Below are 18,819 nucleotides of genomic sequence, written 5' to 3'. Positions count from 1 at the left end.
GACACCGGGAAGGCGGACTAGTGGGTCACCCAAGCGCGCACGCAAGAGCGCGTGCCCGCGAGGAAAGGGGAGGGGAAGGACGGGAAGGGGGTGGGGGGATTTGCCCGGCGCTCCCCGGCGGCTGGGCGGAGGTGGCGGTGGTAGAGTGGGGCTGTGCGCGCTCGGGGAGTCTTCCTTTGCTCCGCCCCCTCTCTCTCTAGCCGCACGCGCTGGACTAGCGCGCTGTCTCCTCACGCGCCCGGGCTGCCCTCTCCCCGCCCCCGCCTCCGCCCCCGCCTCGCTCTCGGGTCCAGTTTTTGTGCGCCGGTGCAGCAGGCTTTGGGAGCATCCGGGCATTTCCGTAGCAAAGCGGTAGTCCCGGGAGGCGCGCATCCGCGTCGGCGGCGGAGCTCCCCCATGGCTGAGGCGAGGAGGGGGGCGAGGCACTAAGGAGGAGCCCGCCCCGGGGGGGTGGCCGTCCCTTTCCCCAGACGCCCGCAGCGGTGGCACTCGGTGCTTTGCTCTGCCCTCTTCCCAGCCCCCGGGCTCGGATCCCAGCTCCGGAGATGCATCTGCACCAGGTCCTCACTGGGGCTGTCAATCCTGGGGACAACTGCTATTCCGTGGGCAGCGTCGGGGATGTCCCTTTCACGGTGAGCTGCGGCTTGGGCACGCGCGGCGGGGCGGGGGCGGCGGGGGCGGCACTCTCCCCGCCCCCCTCGCCTACCCTAGGCTGGGCTGGGTGCAGACCCGAAGCGTCAGGTGGCGCCGCGGGGCGCCGGCTCGGAGCTGCGGACCGGCGGGGGAGGAAGGCGGGGAGGGAGTCCCGCCCGGCCCTGCGGAGGTGTGTGTGGGAAATACTCACCGGGGCTGGGGTGGACCCGGGCGAGGAGGAGCGGCGGGAGGACGACCCGGGCGAGGAGGAGCGGCGGGAGGACGACCCGGGCGAGGAGGACCGGACCGAACCAGAATCCAGATTCCTCGAGCCCGGGCCGGGGGCTGCTGCGGATGCCGTTGCTGCCGTTGCTGCTGCTGTCGCTGCCGGCGGCCGGGGCGGCGCCCCCCCCCTCCCTCCTCTCCCGGGCATCACTCTAGTCCCTTTGCCTTGCCGAGAGTGCCTAGAGGAGCTGTAGGTAGACCGTGATCTTCCCGGCTCGTCTTTGCCGGGGGAGGGGAGGCGGTGAAGGCGGTGCAGTGAGTCCGCAAGCTGTTTTTTAAGTAAGCCATATGAGCCAGGTAAAGGTTTGGCCCGAGTTCGAATCTTGGCCTTGACCACCTGTGCGATCTTGGCCACGGCCCTTGCTGGCGGCGGGGCTACTCCTCCCTCCCAGTGACACAGGGGCTTGGGCTGTGATCTCTTCTTTGGCCCTCTAAGCCCTGCATCTTGGTTCTGCATGAGCCTGTCCAGGACTCTGCCACCCTTTCGAAGTGTAGCACTTAATTATTAACCAAGATGGATTAAACAACAACAACAAACTCCCAACCCACGCCATGTACCCAAATAACTGAGAGGAAAAGAACATTGTCGCCAAGATTTTCTCTGTCTCTTAATCTCTCTCTTCCCCTCCTCTCCTTTCCTTTCCTCCCTCCCTTTCCTTTCCTTCCTTCCTTCCTTCCTTCCTTCCTTCCTTCCTTCCTTCCTTCCTTCCTTCCTTCCTTCCTTCCTTCCTTCCTTCCTTCCTTCCTTCCTGACTTCCTTCCTGACTTCCTTCCTTCCTGACTTCCTTCCCTCCCTCCTTCCTTTCCTTCCTTCCTTCCCTCCCTCCCTCCTTTCCTTCCTTCCTTCCTTTCCTTCCTTCCTTCCTTCCTTCCTTCCTTCCTTCCTTCCTTCCTTCCTTCCTTCCTTCCTTCCTTCCTTCCTTCCTTTCTTTCTCCCTCCTCCCTCCCTCCCTCCTTCTCTTTCTCTCTCCTTTTTCTTTGATATAGCTCTAAAATTGGATGAAACCACTCAGATATGGGATATACTAAAAATCTTGATGCAGTTTTAAAGCTAACAGTCATATAGATGGAAATTTCTACCAAAGACTAAAACTGCATCAAGACTTTTGGGACACCCTTTATTTTGTTGTGATTTTAAAAGAATACTTCTTGGATCAGGGCATAAAATCATTTAGATGGAAGCCGGACCAAGACCTTTGGGACACCCTGTACTTTGTTAAGATTTCAAGACCGTACTGCTTGGGTCAGGACATAAAGTGATACAGAAGCACTAAGACTTTTGGGACATTTTGTATTCCGATTTCAGGGTGCTACTGCTTGGATTAGGGCATAATTGGTGCATTGTGTATGACAGTGACTTTATCTGAAAGTGTATTGGCATATTAAGTATGTTATATATTTTGAAATCTGTTTAAAATTAATAATCCTTTTAAAAAGCAGCATTATACTACTATCCAGTTAATTGTGAGAATAGGTTATTGATTGTATAACATAGTCACATGAAACCATAAGGGCACTTTTAACAGGAGACTAATTTCATTGATTTAGAAAGTAATTTAATTGAATTCTATGGTAAATCTTTTTTTTTTTTTTTTTTTTTTTTTGAGCAAATGCCCGTTATGAATTTGAATAAGATTGGAAACAACAGTGATGCTCTCCCTTCTGGCAAGGAGAAACACTCTTTCATATGGTGCTAGCTTTCAAACCGGATGTATATAAAAACTGCAGAATCATTATGTGTTATGGGTTTTTATACGATTGCACCTATATTTTTAAAAATGACAAATAATTTCTCAAAAGTTTATATATATTTTGGCCATCATTAATATTTTTAGACTGATTCTGAATTAGAAGGAATATTTATGAAAACATTAACATAATTTTTTTTTAGAAGATAACTCTCATCATCAGTAACTTTACTCTTAATCTGTGTAGGAAGGCTTTGTACAGAAATACACATGTGACTTAAGACTAACATATAATATTATTAAGGTTTCTTTTACACAGTGGTTTCTTTTACACAGTGCTAAATAGTATTTAAAACCATCAGGTGTCAGAGATGACTTGAAAATGAATTATTCCCATAGGAGATGTGGAGAAGGAATCTTCCACATTGAAGGAGCAGGCATCCACCATTAGTATGTAAAGCATGTTAAAACAAATGTTGCTCTATAATCCTGTTATTTCAGAACTCTCTTTTGTTATCACAGTAATAATGACTAAGAAAGCAAAAAAAAAAAAAAAACGTTAGTAATAGCTAATATTTATTTATATAGTGTTTAAATACACCTAATTCTGTTCTATCTCATTTTAGACTTATAAAAATCCTGGGAGGTAGGTATTATCCCTATTTTTTTTCAGATGACGAAACTGAGGCAAATCGTGGTTATGCCACATGCCCAGTGGTAAGCTGATATTTGACTTCTGGGTTGGCTCATAAATCCAATTCTTATACTTCCCTTTTCAGATTATATCTGTTGTTCATGGCTGCCACTTTCATTTCTACACTGATTTTAATGGGAAATCAAAGGAAAGAATTGAGGACAACTCAGGGGAATGCAAACTCCTTGATGACAGGGAGTATTTCATTTTCTGTGATTTTAGTACTGTCATAGTGGCTTGAGCAAAGTAGGTGCTTAATTAGAATTGAATTAACAAATAACACGGGGACTTGGAATTCTGATTTTTAATTTACTAGTATTAATTACAAATAAAACTCCAATCCATTTTCTTACTCATGGTTCCTGTTAATGGTGTGCTTACTCAAGAAATCTGGTCTTATGACTTGAAGTGTCATGTGAGTTAGGACTGAAGCAGCATGATTGTGGCTTGAGTTGTAGTTCTAAAGGGAAAGCTTTCAATGTCTTGCTTGCAGTTTCTTCTCTTTTAGTGTCATTTAATTAAATTAAATCAACTTTCTTGGCTTAGTTTTTTCCATATTTAATTTGACCCGGTTTCAGGGCAGCATAACAAGTAAGCCAACATGACTTACCCTCTTTAAGAAAAAAGTAAGTATGGCTGTTTCATGGATCTGAATCCAGTTGTACTTACTACCTTTTGTTATTTAGTCCTTAGCATTCCTTTGATAACTTTCCCTTTTGTTCTTGCCTTATCTGTAGGTTCTTAGGTACAGAATCGAATCGGAAGGCAACTTGGAGGTCATATAGGCCTATTCTTTCATTTTTCAGATGAGGAAAATGAGGCATAGAGATTAAGTGACAAGTTAATGAGGGTCAGAGCCAAGATTCAAGCCCAGGTTTGACTACAAACACACATTCTTGTACTCTGAACCCTATTGCTTTTTTTGATTCCATTCTTAATTTTCTATGTTCCTGTTCTCCCCAAAGTCAGTAATAATTTATAGCTGACAGACTTCTTGATTTTTTAAGTTTAGTTTTCATCAAGAGTAACTATATCTTGTCATGTTGATTTCTATCTTTAGGCCACAAGCACACCTGGACTAGATATTTTACTCTCAAAAGATTGTTTTCCTTTTTTGGTCTTCTAGGATCTCAGAATGTTAAGGAAAGGAATATTAAGGGAACTTAGAGAAGACTATGGGTAGCTAGGTGGTATAGTGGAACGAGCACCCGGCTCTGATCATCTTCCTGGCCTTAGATACTTTCTGGCTGTTATGACCCTGAGCAAATCAGTTTTCTCATCTGTAAAATGAGCTGAGAAGGAGACAGCAAACCACTCCAATATCTCTGCCAAGAAAATTCCAAATGGGGTCTGACACAACTGATACTACTGCACCAACAACAAAGAATAGGCCAAAACAAAAAATTCACTTTGTAGTGTACCTGATTGTGCCTATTCCCTTAGAGATTCATTTTTTTTTTTCTCAGAGAATCAGATTTAAAGAACTTTAATGACTGATCGGTCCATGCAGGGAGTCTCTGACTTCTAAAAAGTTTCAACAAACCTCTTGTTTATCCTAAACTTTCTAGAAGTCTTTGATCTTGTGGATTGAGAGCTGGCCTTTAAGTCAAGAAGTTCAGGTGGACTCTTGAGTTACACTTAAACTGCCCAGAACAACTTTCTAAGATTATAAATTGTAAATCTACTTGGGTAGAAAGACAGTCCTCACTGGGAATGCCCTGTACCAGTGAAATCACAGGCATAGACTAAAATCAAAACAAAAGTTTTTTTTTTTTTTTAGTTAAAAAGTGTTTAGATCTGCTTAATCCTAGATTGTCGGATGTCTTTGTTCTCCTGAGTATAAACTAGTACTAACCCTGACCTCATCTGGCCTTTTCCTCAGGACCAGAACAAGATTGAAGTCCTAGGTGTCAACAAAGTGACATATGTATCTTATATAATTTTTTCCTTGTGAGATGTTTCACGGGTAGTTTTATGAAAGCTGAAGTGAGATAAAAGGGGTGTGGGGTTGTTTGTTATTCTGTAATAACTCTAATTGAACCAGTTTATAACCTATGCTTGGAAGACATTTAGTTAAGGAAAACCTGTTACTTCCAAAATAAATCTATACCACTTTTAAATGACTGTATTTATTAGGAAATGTTTCCTTTTATCTAGCCTAAATCTGCATTGCTAAAACTTGTCCATTTCAAGTCATTGCTTTTTTTTCTGATGTACTTAACCAGTTTTAGTCTGGCATATACATACCAAGCTGTGTTTATCCCACTGCTCTCATAAAACCGATAGTTATTTAACATTGAATTCTTGTAAAGACAAGTCTTTGAATCTGTAAGTGTGTTTATAATCTTGCACTGGAGTATATAAGAGTTTTCAACTCTAATCCTCTAGCCGCTGCTAGATAATGAAGTGGAAAGAGCGCTGAGCCTAGTGTTTCTAAATTCAACTCTAGTCTCAGACTTCCCCAGCTTTGTGACCTGCCACCTGGACAAGTCATATAATCTGTTTGCCTCAGTTTCCTCAGTTATAAAATAGAGGTAATAACAGTACCCCACCTTTTGGGGTTATTGTGAGGATTAAAAAAGATATTTGCATATATGATAGACACATAGTCTGTACTTTTAATCTAGCTGACTTCAAGTTCAATTGATTCTCAATGTGTTTTATTTAGATTTGTCTTCCTTTCTCCATTTTTGATAACTTATCCAGCTTCTTGTATGATTTTCCTCACACCAGCATTTATTTATTATTCTTCATAATTCCTGCAATTTTCCTGAAACTTTTTATCCCATGAGATAGATATCTCATGGATGTATTAATAATTAATGGATATATTAATAATATCCATCCTAACTAATCTCAAATTTAATTATTAATTTTGTAGCCTCTATCAACAATTCTTTCCATTACTTTTTGCCTTTTCTACTCTATACTTGAATATTCCTCAATTTGGCTTTTCTATTGTAGCCAGCTAATTTTATTATTTAGATCTTTCTACCTTTCTGATTTTTCATTTCCCCATTCTTCCTTGAATTGTCTTCTGACCTCTTCTCAATCTTTGTCAATAACTTTTTCTAAGATCTGACTCAAAATTTACTCCTCCTTGGAAGCATCCTAATTGACTCTACTATTTTTCTTTCTTTTCAGCATTTATCAGTTTACTTTCCACTTTAATAAAATCTCAAACTCTTGAGTTCTAGCTTATACCTCAGTTCTGTATTTTTGGTAATTTGGGCAATGGACTGGACCACAACTTACTTTTAAATCATACAAAATAAATTTGCTAAGAACATGAATGGTGTAGAGATTATATGTTTAGGGGGGCAGCTAGTGGCACAGTAGATAGGCACTAGCCCTGAAGTCAGGAGGACCAGAATTCACATTTGGTCTAGCAATTAACAAACATTTCCTAGTTGTGTGACTCTGGACAAGTCATTTAACCCCAGTTGCCTCAGGGGGAAAAAAAGAAATCATGTGTTTAGATTATTGAAGAGAATAAGCTGTATTTTAAGTGCTCAACTTAGTCACCAATGCTTACTTTGACTCTTATTTTGTTAGACATTTTGAGGGATACAGAAGTCTAAAGTATCCTTCCTCTCATCAAGGAACTTAAGAGTCTAGTTAAGGAGAAGAAACTTAACTTGGAATAACCACAAAATATAAAACCACATAGATTTAGATTGAAGTTTATAGGTGATGGAACTCAATAAGGACTTGTCAAGACAAGGCTTTTGAGAGGAAAGTAGACTTAAGGGATAGATAAGGTTTGCATAGTGAACAAGAGACAACATTCTAGGTTAGGTACGAGAGAAGAATGAGTATAGCTTACTCACAGAATAGTGATGAGACAGGCTGAATTAGTTTATTAGACTGTATGTAGTAGAATTAGCTGTAAGGTTGGATAAGTCAACCGAGTCCAGATTACATCCAGTTTTGAACTCTAGACTTAAATTTGTTTGATAAGGAATAAGGAATTATTGAAGAACAGAGGAATAACATGCTATTGACATGTAAAGATGGATTAATGGTGATGGGGTAGAGTGAGATAGGAGGAGGCTTGAATGAGAGCAGCTTGGAAAGTATTGTTTTAACCCAGGAATCTATTGGATTTGTTGTTGTCAAGCCATGGCAATAGACATTTCAGAATTTTTTTGTGTGGGTGAGATGGGGTGGGGTGGATATATTGGCTGGATATTTACTGAATGAATCAATATGGACATGAATCACACATTTAGACAGCATAGGGGTACACATTTGATATTTTATTAAGTATCAATCCTGAACTTCCTTATGGGCATCTTTCCTTCCTCGCTTCAAGCAGATAGAACACTGGGCCTAGAGTCAAGGGCATCTGAATCCAGATCTGGTCTCAGACTTGTTAGCTATGTGATGGTGGGCAGGTCACTTAGCCTGTTCCCCTTAGTTTCTTTGACCATAAAATGGTGCTCATAGCAGCATCTGCTTCCCAGGATTGTTATGAGAATCAACTGAGATAATGTTTATGAAAATCAACTGAGATAATGTTTATGAAGTACTTGGTGCAGTGCCTAGCACATAGTAAGCATTATCTTGAGTGCTAGCTATTGTTTTCATTTACATTTGTAACTTTGGTAATCAAAACTTAACTCCTTACTCTCTTATTGCTTTTCACATTTCTACTCTAATTTAAGCTTTCAGCAGTCCTTACCTGAACTATTATAGTAGCATCCTAATTGGTGGCCCTGTCTCAATTCCTTCCCTATTCAAATCCATCTTCCATGTAGTTGCTAAAGTTTCCATAAGTGTAGGTCTGACCATATCATTTTCCCACCCTCAGTAATCTATTGATTTCAAATTAGTTCTAGGATTAAATATAACATTTCCTGTTTGTCATTTAAATCCCTTCACAACTTGGCCTCCAACTCTCTTTCCTGCCTTATTTGTACATTGTTCTCTTTCATGAACATTAGGGTTCCCATTAAACTAGGTTTCTTGCTGGTCCTGCACATGATACTCTCATCTCTAATCTTGTCTTTGCATTGGTTATTGATCATGCCTACTCCCTCTTCATATTTCTCTTAGCAGCCATAGTTTCTTTTGAACAAACTTCATTTCAAACACTTCATTTTACATGGAAGTCTTTCACTGCCCAAATCATCTTGTATCTATATTTATTTGAATATATCTATATGCTTGCATAGTGAATTCTGGCTAGTTTGAAACTCGAGAACAGGGAATCTTGTTTTTTTCCTTGTATTTTTAGTGTTTAGCACCGTGCCTACTACGTGATAGGTGTTTAATTCTCCAGGATTGAGTGATCCATGATAAGGCCACTAATGAACCTTAACTAACAATAGCCCAGTTTTAGTTTAGTTACTATGTTTATCTGAAAGTAATAAAACTATGATCTTCAGATGTATGTTTCTGTCTTTAGTGATTTAGACTTTTCCTCTGTTTAATCTAAGTTAGGGAGGTTTTACTGTATATAGTTTTGCACTTGTGATAGAGGATAGATGGAGTTGGAAGGAATCCTAGAGATAATTCATTCCAACTTAAAAAAAAAGATGTCATTTGGTGTCATTGAATGAATTATTTGCCCTTAGATTATTGGTTCATCAAAGGTAGTGGTTATGGCTTTTTTTTTTTTTTTTTTTTTTGTTGCATAAACTGAATATATCTAAAGCTTTTGTCACTTAACATTTTATTTTGCTTGAAAGGAGCTGTTTAATTTCTGTACACAACCTGATTGGTATGCTGTGAGAGGAAGAAGAGAGACCATTGGTAAGTGAAAGGGTAGCAGAGTAGAGAGGGAAGGTTTGCTTAAGGTGGAGAACTGAAAATGTTTTTATGCTGAGAGTGAGGACTACTTTGTGTAAGAGCTGTAGTATGCATTTATGTGTGTAGGAGTAGAGAAGTAGTCTGCATCAACATGCATCATCCTAGATGAGTATGCTGTGTTGGGTAGCAACTAGCATGACATTGTGAAAAACAAGTCATATCATTAATTTCTTTCTATGAAAGAGTGAAAGGCATTATTGAAAAGGAGTTTATCTTAATATTATTCCTGACTCAACAGACTCCTTCACCTTCCTTATGTAAACCATGGATAAGTAAACCCGTCTACTGAATCTGACCCATATCACTTGTTTTTACATGGACTACATTAGTTTTTTTCATTTTTAAATGGTTAAAAAAAATCAAAAGAAGACTATTTCATGACATGAAAATTATGTGAAACTTAAATTTCATTTTTCATAAAATTTTGTTGGAATACAGCCATGCTCATTTGCTTATTTGTTAGGTGCTTTGTGCTTCATTGGTAAAATTGAGCACTTGTAGAGCTCTCAAGACTGGCTTTGTGTTGCTCTTGCTGGCCATGCTTTGCAATGAAAGTTATAATTCAACAGTGTTTCAAGAACAATGAGTATTGCTCTATTGCAACATTTTATATTTTCTATGACCAATGCATACCTGTCATTTCAAAACAAAAAAATAGGAGAAAAGTAGATTTCAGATGTTGTGCTTTGGAGTGTGGATGATTTTACTGAATTGGCAAATCATTGTGTTTATTATTCAATGACATCATAGCTGAAATAAAAAGAATGCAATATGTATTCACCATACATAAGCCTAAGTACTCATCATAGTCTTCTTAAATCATAGGAAAACAATAATCAGAAAATTAGAACATTATCAGCAAAATTTCTTGATAAAAATGAAAAATTTAAAAAATACTGCAGCCAAAGCAAGTTTTCATTTGGTTCATTTGCTAGCCAAGCAAGGAAAGCTATTTACCAAATGGTGAATTAATTAAATTGTATTTGATTGCAGCAGCCAAAGAAATGTGTCCAGAGGAAAAAAAAACAAAAAAACTTTGTTTTTAAATGATAAGTAGCCTTTTGGCTCATTTAAAATCACATATTTATGGATTGAATGTTAGTATTTGACAGTTTCCATCCATGAAGAAAAGATATTTTCTTTTTTTATTATTTATTTATTTATTTATTATAGTAATTTTTTATTGACAGAATCCATGCCAGGGTAATTTTTTTACAACATTACCCCTTGCACTCACTTCTGTTCCGATTTTTCCCTCCCACCCTCCACCCTCTCCCCTAGATGGCAAGCAGTCCTATATATGTTGAATATGTCCTAGTATATCCTAGATATAATGTATGTGTGCAGATCCAAACAGTTTTCTTGTTGCACAGGGAGAATTGGATTCAGAAGGTAGAAATAACCCGGGAAGAAAAACAAAAATGCAAACAGTTTACATTCATTTCCCAGTGTTTTTTCTTTGGGTGTAGCTGCTTCTGTCCATCATTGATCAAATGAAACTGAATTAGGTCTCTTTGTCAAAGAAATCCACTTCCATCAGATTACATCTTCATACAGTATTATGGTTGACGTATATAATGATCTCTTGGTTCTGCTCATTTCACTTAGCATCAGTTCATGTAATTCTCTCCAAGCTTCTCTGTATTCATCTTGCTGGTCATTTTTTACAGAAAATAATATTCCATAACATTCATATACCACAATTTACCGAACCATTCTCCAATTGATGGGCATCCACTCAGTTTCCAGCTTCTGGCCACTACAAACAGGGCTGCCACAAACATTTTGGCACATACTGGTCCCTTTCCTTTCTTTAGTATCTCCTTGGGGTATAAGCCCAGTAGAAACACTGCTGGATCAAAGGGTATGCACAGTTTGATAACTTTTTGGGCATAATTCCAGATTGCTCTCCAGAATGGTTGGATTCGTTCACAGCTCCACCAACAATGTATCAGTGTCCCAGTTTTCCTGCATCCCCTCCAACAATCATCATTATTTTTTCCTGTCATCTTAGCCAATCTGACAAGTGTGTAGTGGTATCTTAGAGTTGTCTTAATTTGCATTTCTCTGATTAATAATGATTTGGAACACTCTTTCATATGAGTGGTAATGATTTCAATTTCATCATCTGAAAATTGTCTGTTCATATCCTTTGACCATTTATCAATTTGAGAATGGCTTGGCTGAAGAAAAGATATTTTCAAAGATGAAATAACATAAAATCTAATTATAGATCAGCATTAATAGATGAAAATTTGCAATTGATTTTACTGATAGAAAAATATTAATGTTGAGCTCAATTGGTGAAATGTTATCCCCCCCTTCCAAAGAATTCAATTTGTCTTTTTAGTAGATCTTTATTACCAAAAAATTGTACTCAGTTATGAATATATTTCAAATTTCATTCATAAAAAATTTGTGAAAATAGTGTGTGTGTGTGTGTGTGTGTGTGTGTGTGATATAAGTTCTTAAATAATAGCCTCGATTTTGTCTTTTGGCTCACAGAACCTAAAATGCTTATTATCTCTGACTCCTGAAAAAAATTTGTTGACCCCTGATCTGAGCCATTGCTAAAATTGTCATTTCTACCTCCTCAGCCAATTCTTGATAACTTACCGTGGTAGATCCTTAAGTTAGATTCTTTCAATTTCTGCTTGAACAATTGTACTACCTTTCTGTTGTACCTGACATGAAATCCAGTACATAGTAGGCTCTTAATAAAACCTTGTTGATTGAGAGATAATATCAGATAGTATAACTATTTGCTAAGTCTTGTCTGTTCTTCCTCCATAAACCTCTTGATTTGTATGCTGTTTCTTTCTCTCCACTCAATGCCATGACCCTTCTCCAGGCCCTTATTACTACTACTGGATTATGCAATAATTTTCTCATTGGTTTTTCCACTTCAAATCTCTTCTATAGTCCAACATCCATGTGGTTATCAAATTGATATTTGTAAAGCACAGGTCTAACTAACCATGTAACTTTTTCTGTTTTAAGAATAAAATATAAACACTTGTAGGTTTTTAAAGCCTTTCATAATTTGATTCTAACCTGATTACATATTCCTCTCTTTCACATACTCTGCATTCTATTAAACTGATCTCTTTGCTGTCTCCCTGTACCTGGCATTCCATATTTATGCTTTTGCATAGTTTATCTTCCATCTCTGGAATATATTTTCTTCACTTTTATCCCTTTGAGTCTCTGTTTACCTTGTGCCCAAATAATCACCTCCTAGACAATGGCACTTTCCTGATACCTCCAGATGTAGTGTCCTTTCTCCTTGCCCCCAGTTATATTGTATTTACTTTATGTATATTTTGAATTTAACTTTTTTTTATACATGTGGTTTTTCTTCCAGTAGAATATGAGTTTCTTGGAGGCAAGGAATGTTTCATTTTTCATTTTAATGCCAAAATTGGCATGTGATATTTGATAAATGACTCAAATAATAAATTGTAATGCAACTTTTTAGCAATTTATTTCTATAGCAGCTGCAAAGTTCTTCAAGTTTTTGAGATTGTTTTTATTTTCACTTTTTTGAATCTTATCACATATTAGGGATAGGATGTAGAGCAGTAACAAATGATGTCATGGAACCCTGGAATTTTACAGACTATTTGTCTACAGTAGGGGTTCTAAAAATTTTGTCATCATGTTAAAAAAACATAATAGTGTGGTGGATACAGAAGTGTTAGCTTGATCAGAGCCATCTTTCATATAAACAGAATAGGAGCGATCTAGTGCTATCATTTGAAGGGCACTAAAACAAGCATTTCTAAATATCTTTCTTCACTGAAATTTGATTGTATAGAATCTACAACTGGAGATTCTTTTAGGTTCCTTATCTTTCAGTTCTCTTTCAAAAAGGTACCTGTCTCTTGGGAAGGATTCCTTATTAAAAGAATTTATACTAAGATGTTAGCAATTAGCTAGATTCTTTCCAACTTGACCAGAATGACCCTGGAAACATAAGAACTCTGGGGACCTTTAGAAATTAGTACAGAATTCTATTACTTCACAATTTGGGCCAGGGTAGAGTTATTCCTGAGACTGAATGACTGAAGTTCACAATGGTGCTCTCCCAGAAGCCCAACATTAGTTTTTGTGATCTATTAACAATTCTTTTTAAGATCTTCATGGTCTTTCTTCCAGTAATGGAAATGATAATGGATTGGGGATCAGGAGAGTTAGATTCTAGGTAGTTTTAGGTGGAAGGTCACTTAGCTAATAGCTAACTACTTGTCCTGAACTCTCTTTATGTTCTTTTTTCTTGGTCTTAAAGCCTCATTTGTAAAATGGGGGGGGGGAGGGCTACAAAAATTTGTAAAATTAAGGGGCTAGACTATAAAGATCCTAAGGGTTCCTTATAGTTCTCCTAGTCAGTGATTCTTGATACAAATTTACTGGTGGGAGAGGAGGAAGGAAGAAGGGGGAGACAGACAGACTGACAGAGGGAGGAATGGGGAGAGAGACAGAGACAGAGAGAGAGACACACACACAGGGAGGAAGGGGGAGGAGAGAGAAAGAAAGAGAAAGAGGGAAGGAGAGAGAGAGAGAGAGAGGGAGAGGGAGAGAGAGACAGAGAGAGAAACAGAGAGAAGAAAGTAGGTATATAGGTATATAGGTCTTAAGGTAAGTAGCTGTTTGTTGTTGATTTTGTCTCGATAATTTTTTTTTGGTTAGTCAAATGAGCTAAGACATTTTCCACATCTTTTCTATCTTTTTCCTCAATTACAGATATTTATGAATTGACTTTCTAAGGCACTCATAATAGGGTTCCCTCCAGCATGATCCTTCTCTGTATATACTTGGTCCTTTCTAGCTGTCTCTTTTTTATTCTCTTCAGCACCATTTTTAAAAGTCTCCTTATAACACATCTGGGAAAATGACATTAGAACTTGAATGTGGCAGCTCTATCAAACTTTCTTTAAACTGATATTATTACCTACTTTTAATTTGTTCATAATGTTATACTGTTCTCCATAAGATTTTATAAAGTATATTCTAAACTAGTGTTCTCCTTTGGTTGCTGTGTCTTCCATTTGGAAAATAAGTGTTTGTGCACTAAGGCTCTTTTTATGGTCTTTAAGTCTCCACATTATGACTATTGATTTACATTGGTTAAATTTCTAAATGAAATTAATCTTATTGGTATCACTATCCTTTCTTCCATCTATTTTTTTTTTTTTTTGGTATCTATCTTTATTTGGCCAGATGTGATTTGTTTTAATTGAACTTTCCTTTTTTTTATTCTTTGTTATATGCTTACTTTGAACTTTGCTCTAAAAAGTTAGTTTTCTGACTTAATCATATGGTTCAGAATACCTAGCCTAATATCACATTCAAATTATCCAAAACATCCTTACCATTCCAGAATGGCTGAAGTGACCATGGTGGATTAGCTAACAAAACATACTTAGATCTGGTTATCAGATCTACACAATTCAAGTCATTTATATACTTAGGTGTTTTGGAGTGTGTATGCTCATTACAAATTCAGGGAGTCATATATGTTGAGTGCTCCTTAGAGAAGGTCTGTCCACTGGATAACTTTCTGGTCTGCTCAGGGTAAACAGACAAGAATACCCCTCTCTTTAGATACAAGGACATTCTCTTGATAACACCATTCTGCTTTCTTTAGGAATCAGGGGTCCTCACCGTGGGCCAGATGCGGCAGCTGAGGATGATTATCCCCCTCACCCAGGGCTATGAAGTTTCTTTATTTAAAGGCCCACATAACAAAGTTTTTGTTTTTACTATAGTGCGGCCCTCCAACAATCTGAGGGACAGTGAACTGGCCCCCTATTTAAGAAGTTTGAGGACCCTTGCTAAGTAATTAAGCCCATTCCTTACTTTGATATGGCTCCCAATTCAGTAAGAATACCAGACCAAGAACACTAGTACAACATTAATTTCTAATTTTGATATTACAGTGGAGACCTTGGGTGAGTAAGTTTCTATTATATCTATTTCTCTTTGTAATCTGGTTTTTGTTTGAATATCCCCAGGATCTTTCATGTAGTAGCTGCTTAATGTGTGGATAATATAATATGGTTTTTTATGAGAATAGTTTATACACTCATTGAGGGAATTCTTAGGGTTTTGGCAGGGAACAGGTAGGATTTAAAAGTAGTATATTATGTCTTCATTGTCACAATTAACTGAAACTATTGATTATAAAATTCCATTGTACTTAATATTTATTGACCATAAAAAAGCATTTATTAAAGCCAAATATTGACTCAAAAGACCCCCCTCCAACAAGCTTATTATGTAAAATCCCTTTAAAGATACCAGAAATAACTGTGTTCTGGATGGCCTTCTGATCATTAACATCAATACATGTTTGTGAAACAGGGAGCAAACATCATTATAAAGGAGATCTTACTTGAAGATTGAAGAAAGATTCCCATATAGCTAGTGAAATTTTCTAACTGCTAATGTTTGCAGATTAATTGCATCAGTTTCAGGAATATTATCAGAGTCCTGGTATCTACTAGGGATGTAATAATTACGTCTTGTATTTAAAAAACTTAAAAAATTTTTTTAAAACACAAAAAGAACAAAAACAACAGAACAAAACAATTTCATATACAAAAAGGTGGAAAAAGATTATGTAGAAAACCAAATCTTTATCTTTTACTGCTTGTTTATTTATTTATTTTTATTATAGCTTTTTATTTACAAGTTATATGCATGGGTAATTTTACAGCATTGACAATTGCCAAACATTTTGTTCCAATTTTTCCCCTCCTTCCTCCCATTCTCTCTCCCCAATGGCAGGTTGATCAATACATGTTAAATATGTTAAAGTATAAATTAAATACAATATAAGTATACATGTCCTAACAGTTATTTTGCTGTACAAAAAGAATCGGACTTTGAAATAGCCTGTGAAGGGAATCAAAAATGCAGGCGGACAAAAATATAGGGATTGGGAATTCTATGTAATGGTTCATAGTCATCTCCCAGAGTTCTTTTGCTGGGTGTAACTGGTTCAATTCATTACTGCTCTATTGGAACTGATTTGGTTCATCTCATTGCTGGAGATGGCCACGTCCATCAGAATTGATCATCATATAGTATTGTTGTTGAAATATATAATGGTCTCCTGGTTCTGCTCATTTTACTCAGCATCAGTTCATGTAAGTCTCTCCAGGCTTTTCTGAAATCATCCTGCTGATCATTTCTTACCGAACAATAATATTCCATAATATTCATATTTATTCAGCCATTCTCCAATTGATGGGCATCCACTCAGTTTTCAGTTTCTGGTCACTACAAAGAGACCTGCCACAAACATTCTTGCATATACAGGTCCCTTTCCCTTCTTTAATATTTCTTTGGGATATAAACCCAGTAGAAACAGCTGCTTGTTTAATTTTAAAAAAAGTATATGATACTTTCAGATTGCTGTCCTTTTTTTGTGCTTGCTTTTGAACGACCTCCTCTACTCTCCACATTCTTAAAAATGTTTTGATGACTTTCTTAGTTTTTCTTTTTTCTTTCTTTTGGTTATCACCATGACCACTCTTTTTTTAGGTCTTAACAAAAAACAGAAAAAAACAAACCTTGTAACAACAAATAACTATAAATAAGCAAAACAAATTCATAGTGTCTGTCTGAGAATCTTGTCTTCTGTATTGGTGCTTTTTAAACATTTTCTGCTTGGCCTTTTTTGCTGGAGAAATTTTTATTCCATCTAGGGTATATAGGTAGATGAAATAGGTATACAAATCAAGCATTTACTGAAAATAAATCATAATTTCACTATGTCCACATTGAATTATGCAGCCCTACATGGAGTCACGACCCACAGTTTAAATAAAAAGCTTTATCCTATAACATAGGTGAGTAATTTGCTTTGTTATAAGTCACTTTGAGATATAGTTTGAAATTGATTTGATTTGTTCTTAAGTCATTTAAAATTGTTTTTTCTTAGTCTTGTTGTCATTGTATAAATTAAACTGCTTCATGTCACCTCATCCTGTGTCATTTTCTGTTCCAAATTCTGTGAAATGATCTCTAATAATTTTTCATGGTGCAGTTACATTTATTTTCCACAGTTTATTCAACCATTACTCAGTTGATAGATACTCCTTAGTTTTCTGTTCATTTTAAAAAATCCTTTTTTGGGCATAGAAAACTTATTTTGTTTGTGACCGTTCTTTCCTCTGTATCTACTTCCCTTTAAATTGTATTCTCCCTATTCCTGTCTTTATCCTTGACTTTCATGTATTTCTATGCTAAATCTCTGTGTGTTTTACTTTTTTTTTTGTCCAGCTGAGGGAAGTATGAGGTTTATTAGATATTTGAATTCCTTACATCTTTCTCAATGTTTGTGTGTTTTTCTCATGTATTTCTCATTATGCAAAATAGCAAATTCTATGTCATTCACTCTTCTTTTTTTATATTTGTATTTTCTTTCCTCCTTTCCTCCTCTTAAAACTTTCAGAACAGAATCAATTGGGTGGGATAGGGAATAAGCATTTATGTAATATCTAATATGTACCAGGCATTGTTTTACAAATATCATTTTTTATACTTTTTTTAAAAAAGTAGTATTACCTTATTTGATCCTCACAACAACTTTTTCATTGTTGGATTTTTTTTTCTGTTTTTACTTAGACTTCTCTAATAGATCTGAGCAGTTTAAATTTGATTTATTGAAATATGGTGTAAGGGTTTTCCCCCCCCAAGTCATATTTTTCAGTATTCTGATGATTCTTAGATTATATCTCCTTGACCTTTTTTCCCAGTTCACTTGTTTTTGATAGCAGATACTGTATAGTTTCCCTTCTTCTTTGTTCTCCCCCCTGCCATATTTTGATTTTGTTTTAATGTATCCTCTTATTATTTGGCTTCATTAAGTTCTAGTGGGTCTATTATGATTTTCAACTGGTCCATTACTTGTGTAAGTCAACAAATGTTTGTTAAGCATCTACCATGTACTGGCACCTTAAGAAGTGGTGGGGATACAAAGGTAAAAGCCAAAAAATCTTCCCTTCCAAGTCAAGTATTATTTAGTAATCTGGAATTGATTACTTTAGTTCTGGAATTGAGTCTTTATACCAGGACCAGATTCTGACCCCTTATATGTTTTTGAGTAGAGTGATGTTCCTCTTTGGTCTCTATTCTGGACACCTGAATGCTTTTATTGACTTCTATCTCCTTGGGTTAGAACCTCTTGAAACTTTGAAGTTCAGAGATGGATCTTTAGGCACCTCCAAGAGACCTGAGCCTATAATGTCCATGACTGAGCTTTCCTATGATCTGAACTTTATTGTCTTCAGAAATGTATCATTCTGCAAGATGAAATTAACATTTCCTCAGCACCTTTTGGCCTCTTATTGGTGGGGTGGAAAGTAGTCATTGCAGACTTCTTACCCTGATCCTTCACCATTTAAGAAGGAAACTCAGGGAATTTATCTCATCATTTCCTACCTAGCAGCTTTCCTGGATTTCATGATCTCCAGAAACTCATCATTCTGCCTGCAAAATCAACTTTGAAACTTACCTCCTCAGATCATTTTCCAGACTGGATGCAGGACTTCATCATGCCCTCCATGTCAGTTAACCTCCCTGCTACTTCTTGCTTTTAGTTTCTTTTTGTATTGTTTTCTCCTCTTATGCCTTTCTTTTTGTATACTCAGCGGTAGCACAGTATCTGATACACAATAGGTACTTAATAAATGTTTA

The 18,819-nt window shown here is 37.3% G+C and overlaps 1 protein-coding gene across 5 annotated transcripts in view; it reads left to right on the top strand.

The window, feature by feature from the left end:
• Positions 1-294: 294 nt before the first annotated feature.
• The window catches only part of DMXL2 (Dmx like 2), a 150,628-nt gene continuing 132,103 nt past the window's right edge, over positions 295-18,819 (top strand). For 4 of the 5 annotated variants that reach the window (XM_031955201.1, XM_031955199.1, XM_031955200.1 and 1 more), the window contains exon 1: positions 295-632. In XM_031955201.1, the coding sequence (XP_031811061.1) occupies positions 546-632 (87 nt within the window). In that variant the 5' untranslated portion in view covers positions 295-545. Of the gene's footprint in view, positions 633-676; positions 824-18,819 lie in introns of those variants that run through there. The other variant, XM_031955203.1, reaches the window with a different exon arrangement.

Source organism: Sarcophilus harrisii, chromosome 2, assembly GCF_902635505.1.
Source record: "Sarcophilus harrisii chromosome 2, mSarHar1.11, whole genome shotgun sequence".
Taxonomy (NCBI): domain Eukaryota; kingdom Metazoa; phylum Chordata; class Mammalia; order Dasyuromorphia; family Dasyuridae; genus Sarcophilus; species Sarcophilus harrisii.
The sequence above is the reverse complement of the archived record's forward strand: the minus strand, read 5'-3'. Positions and strand labels throughout refer to the sequence as shown.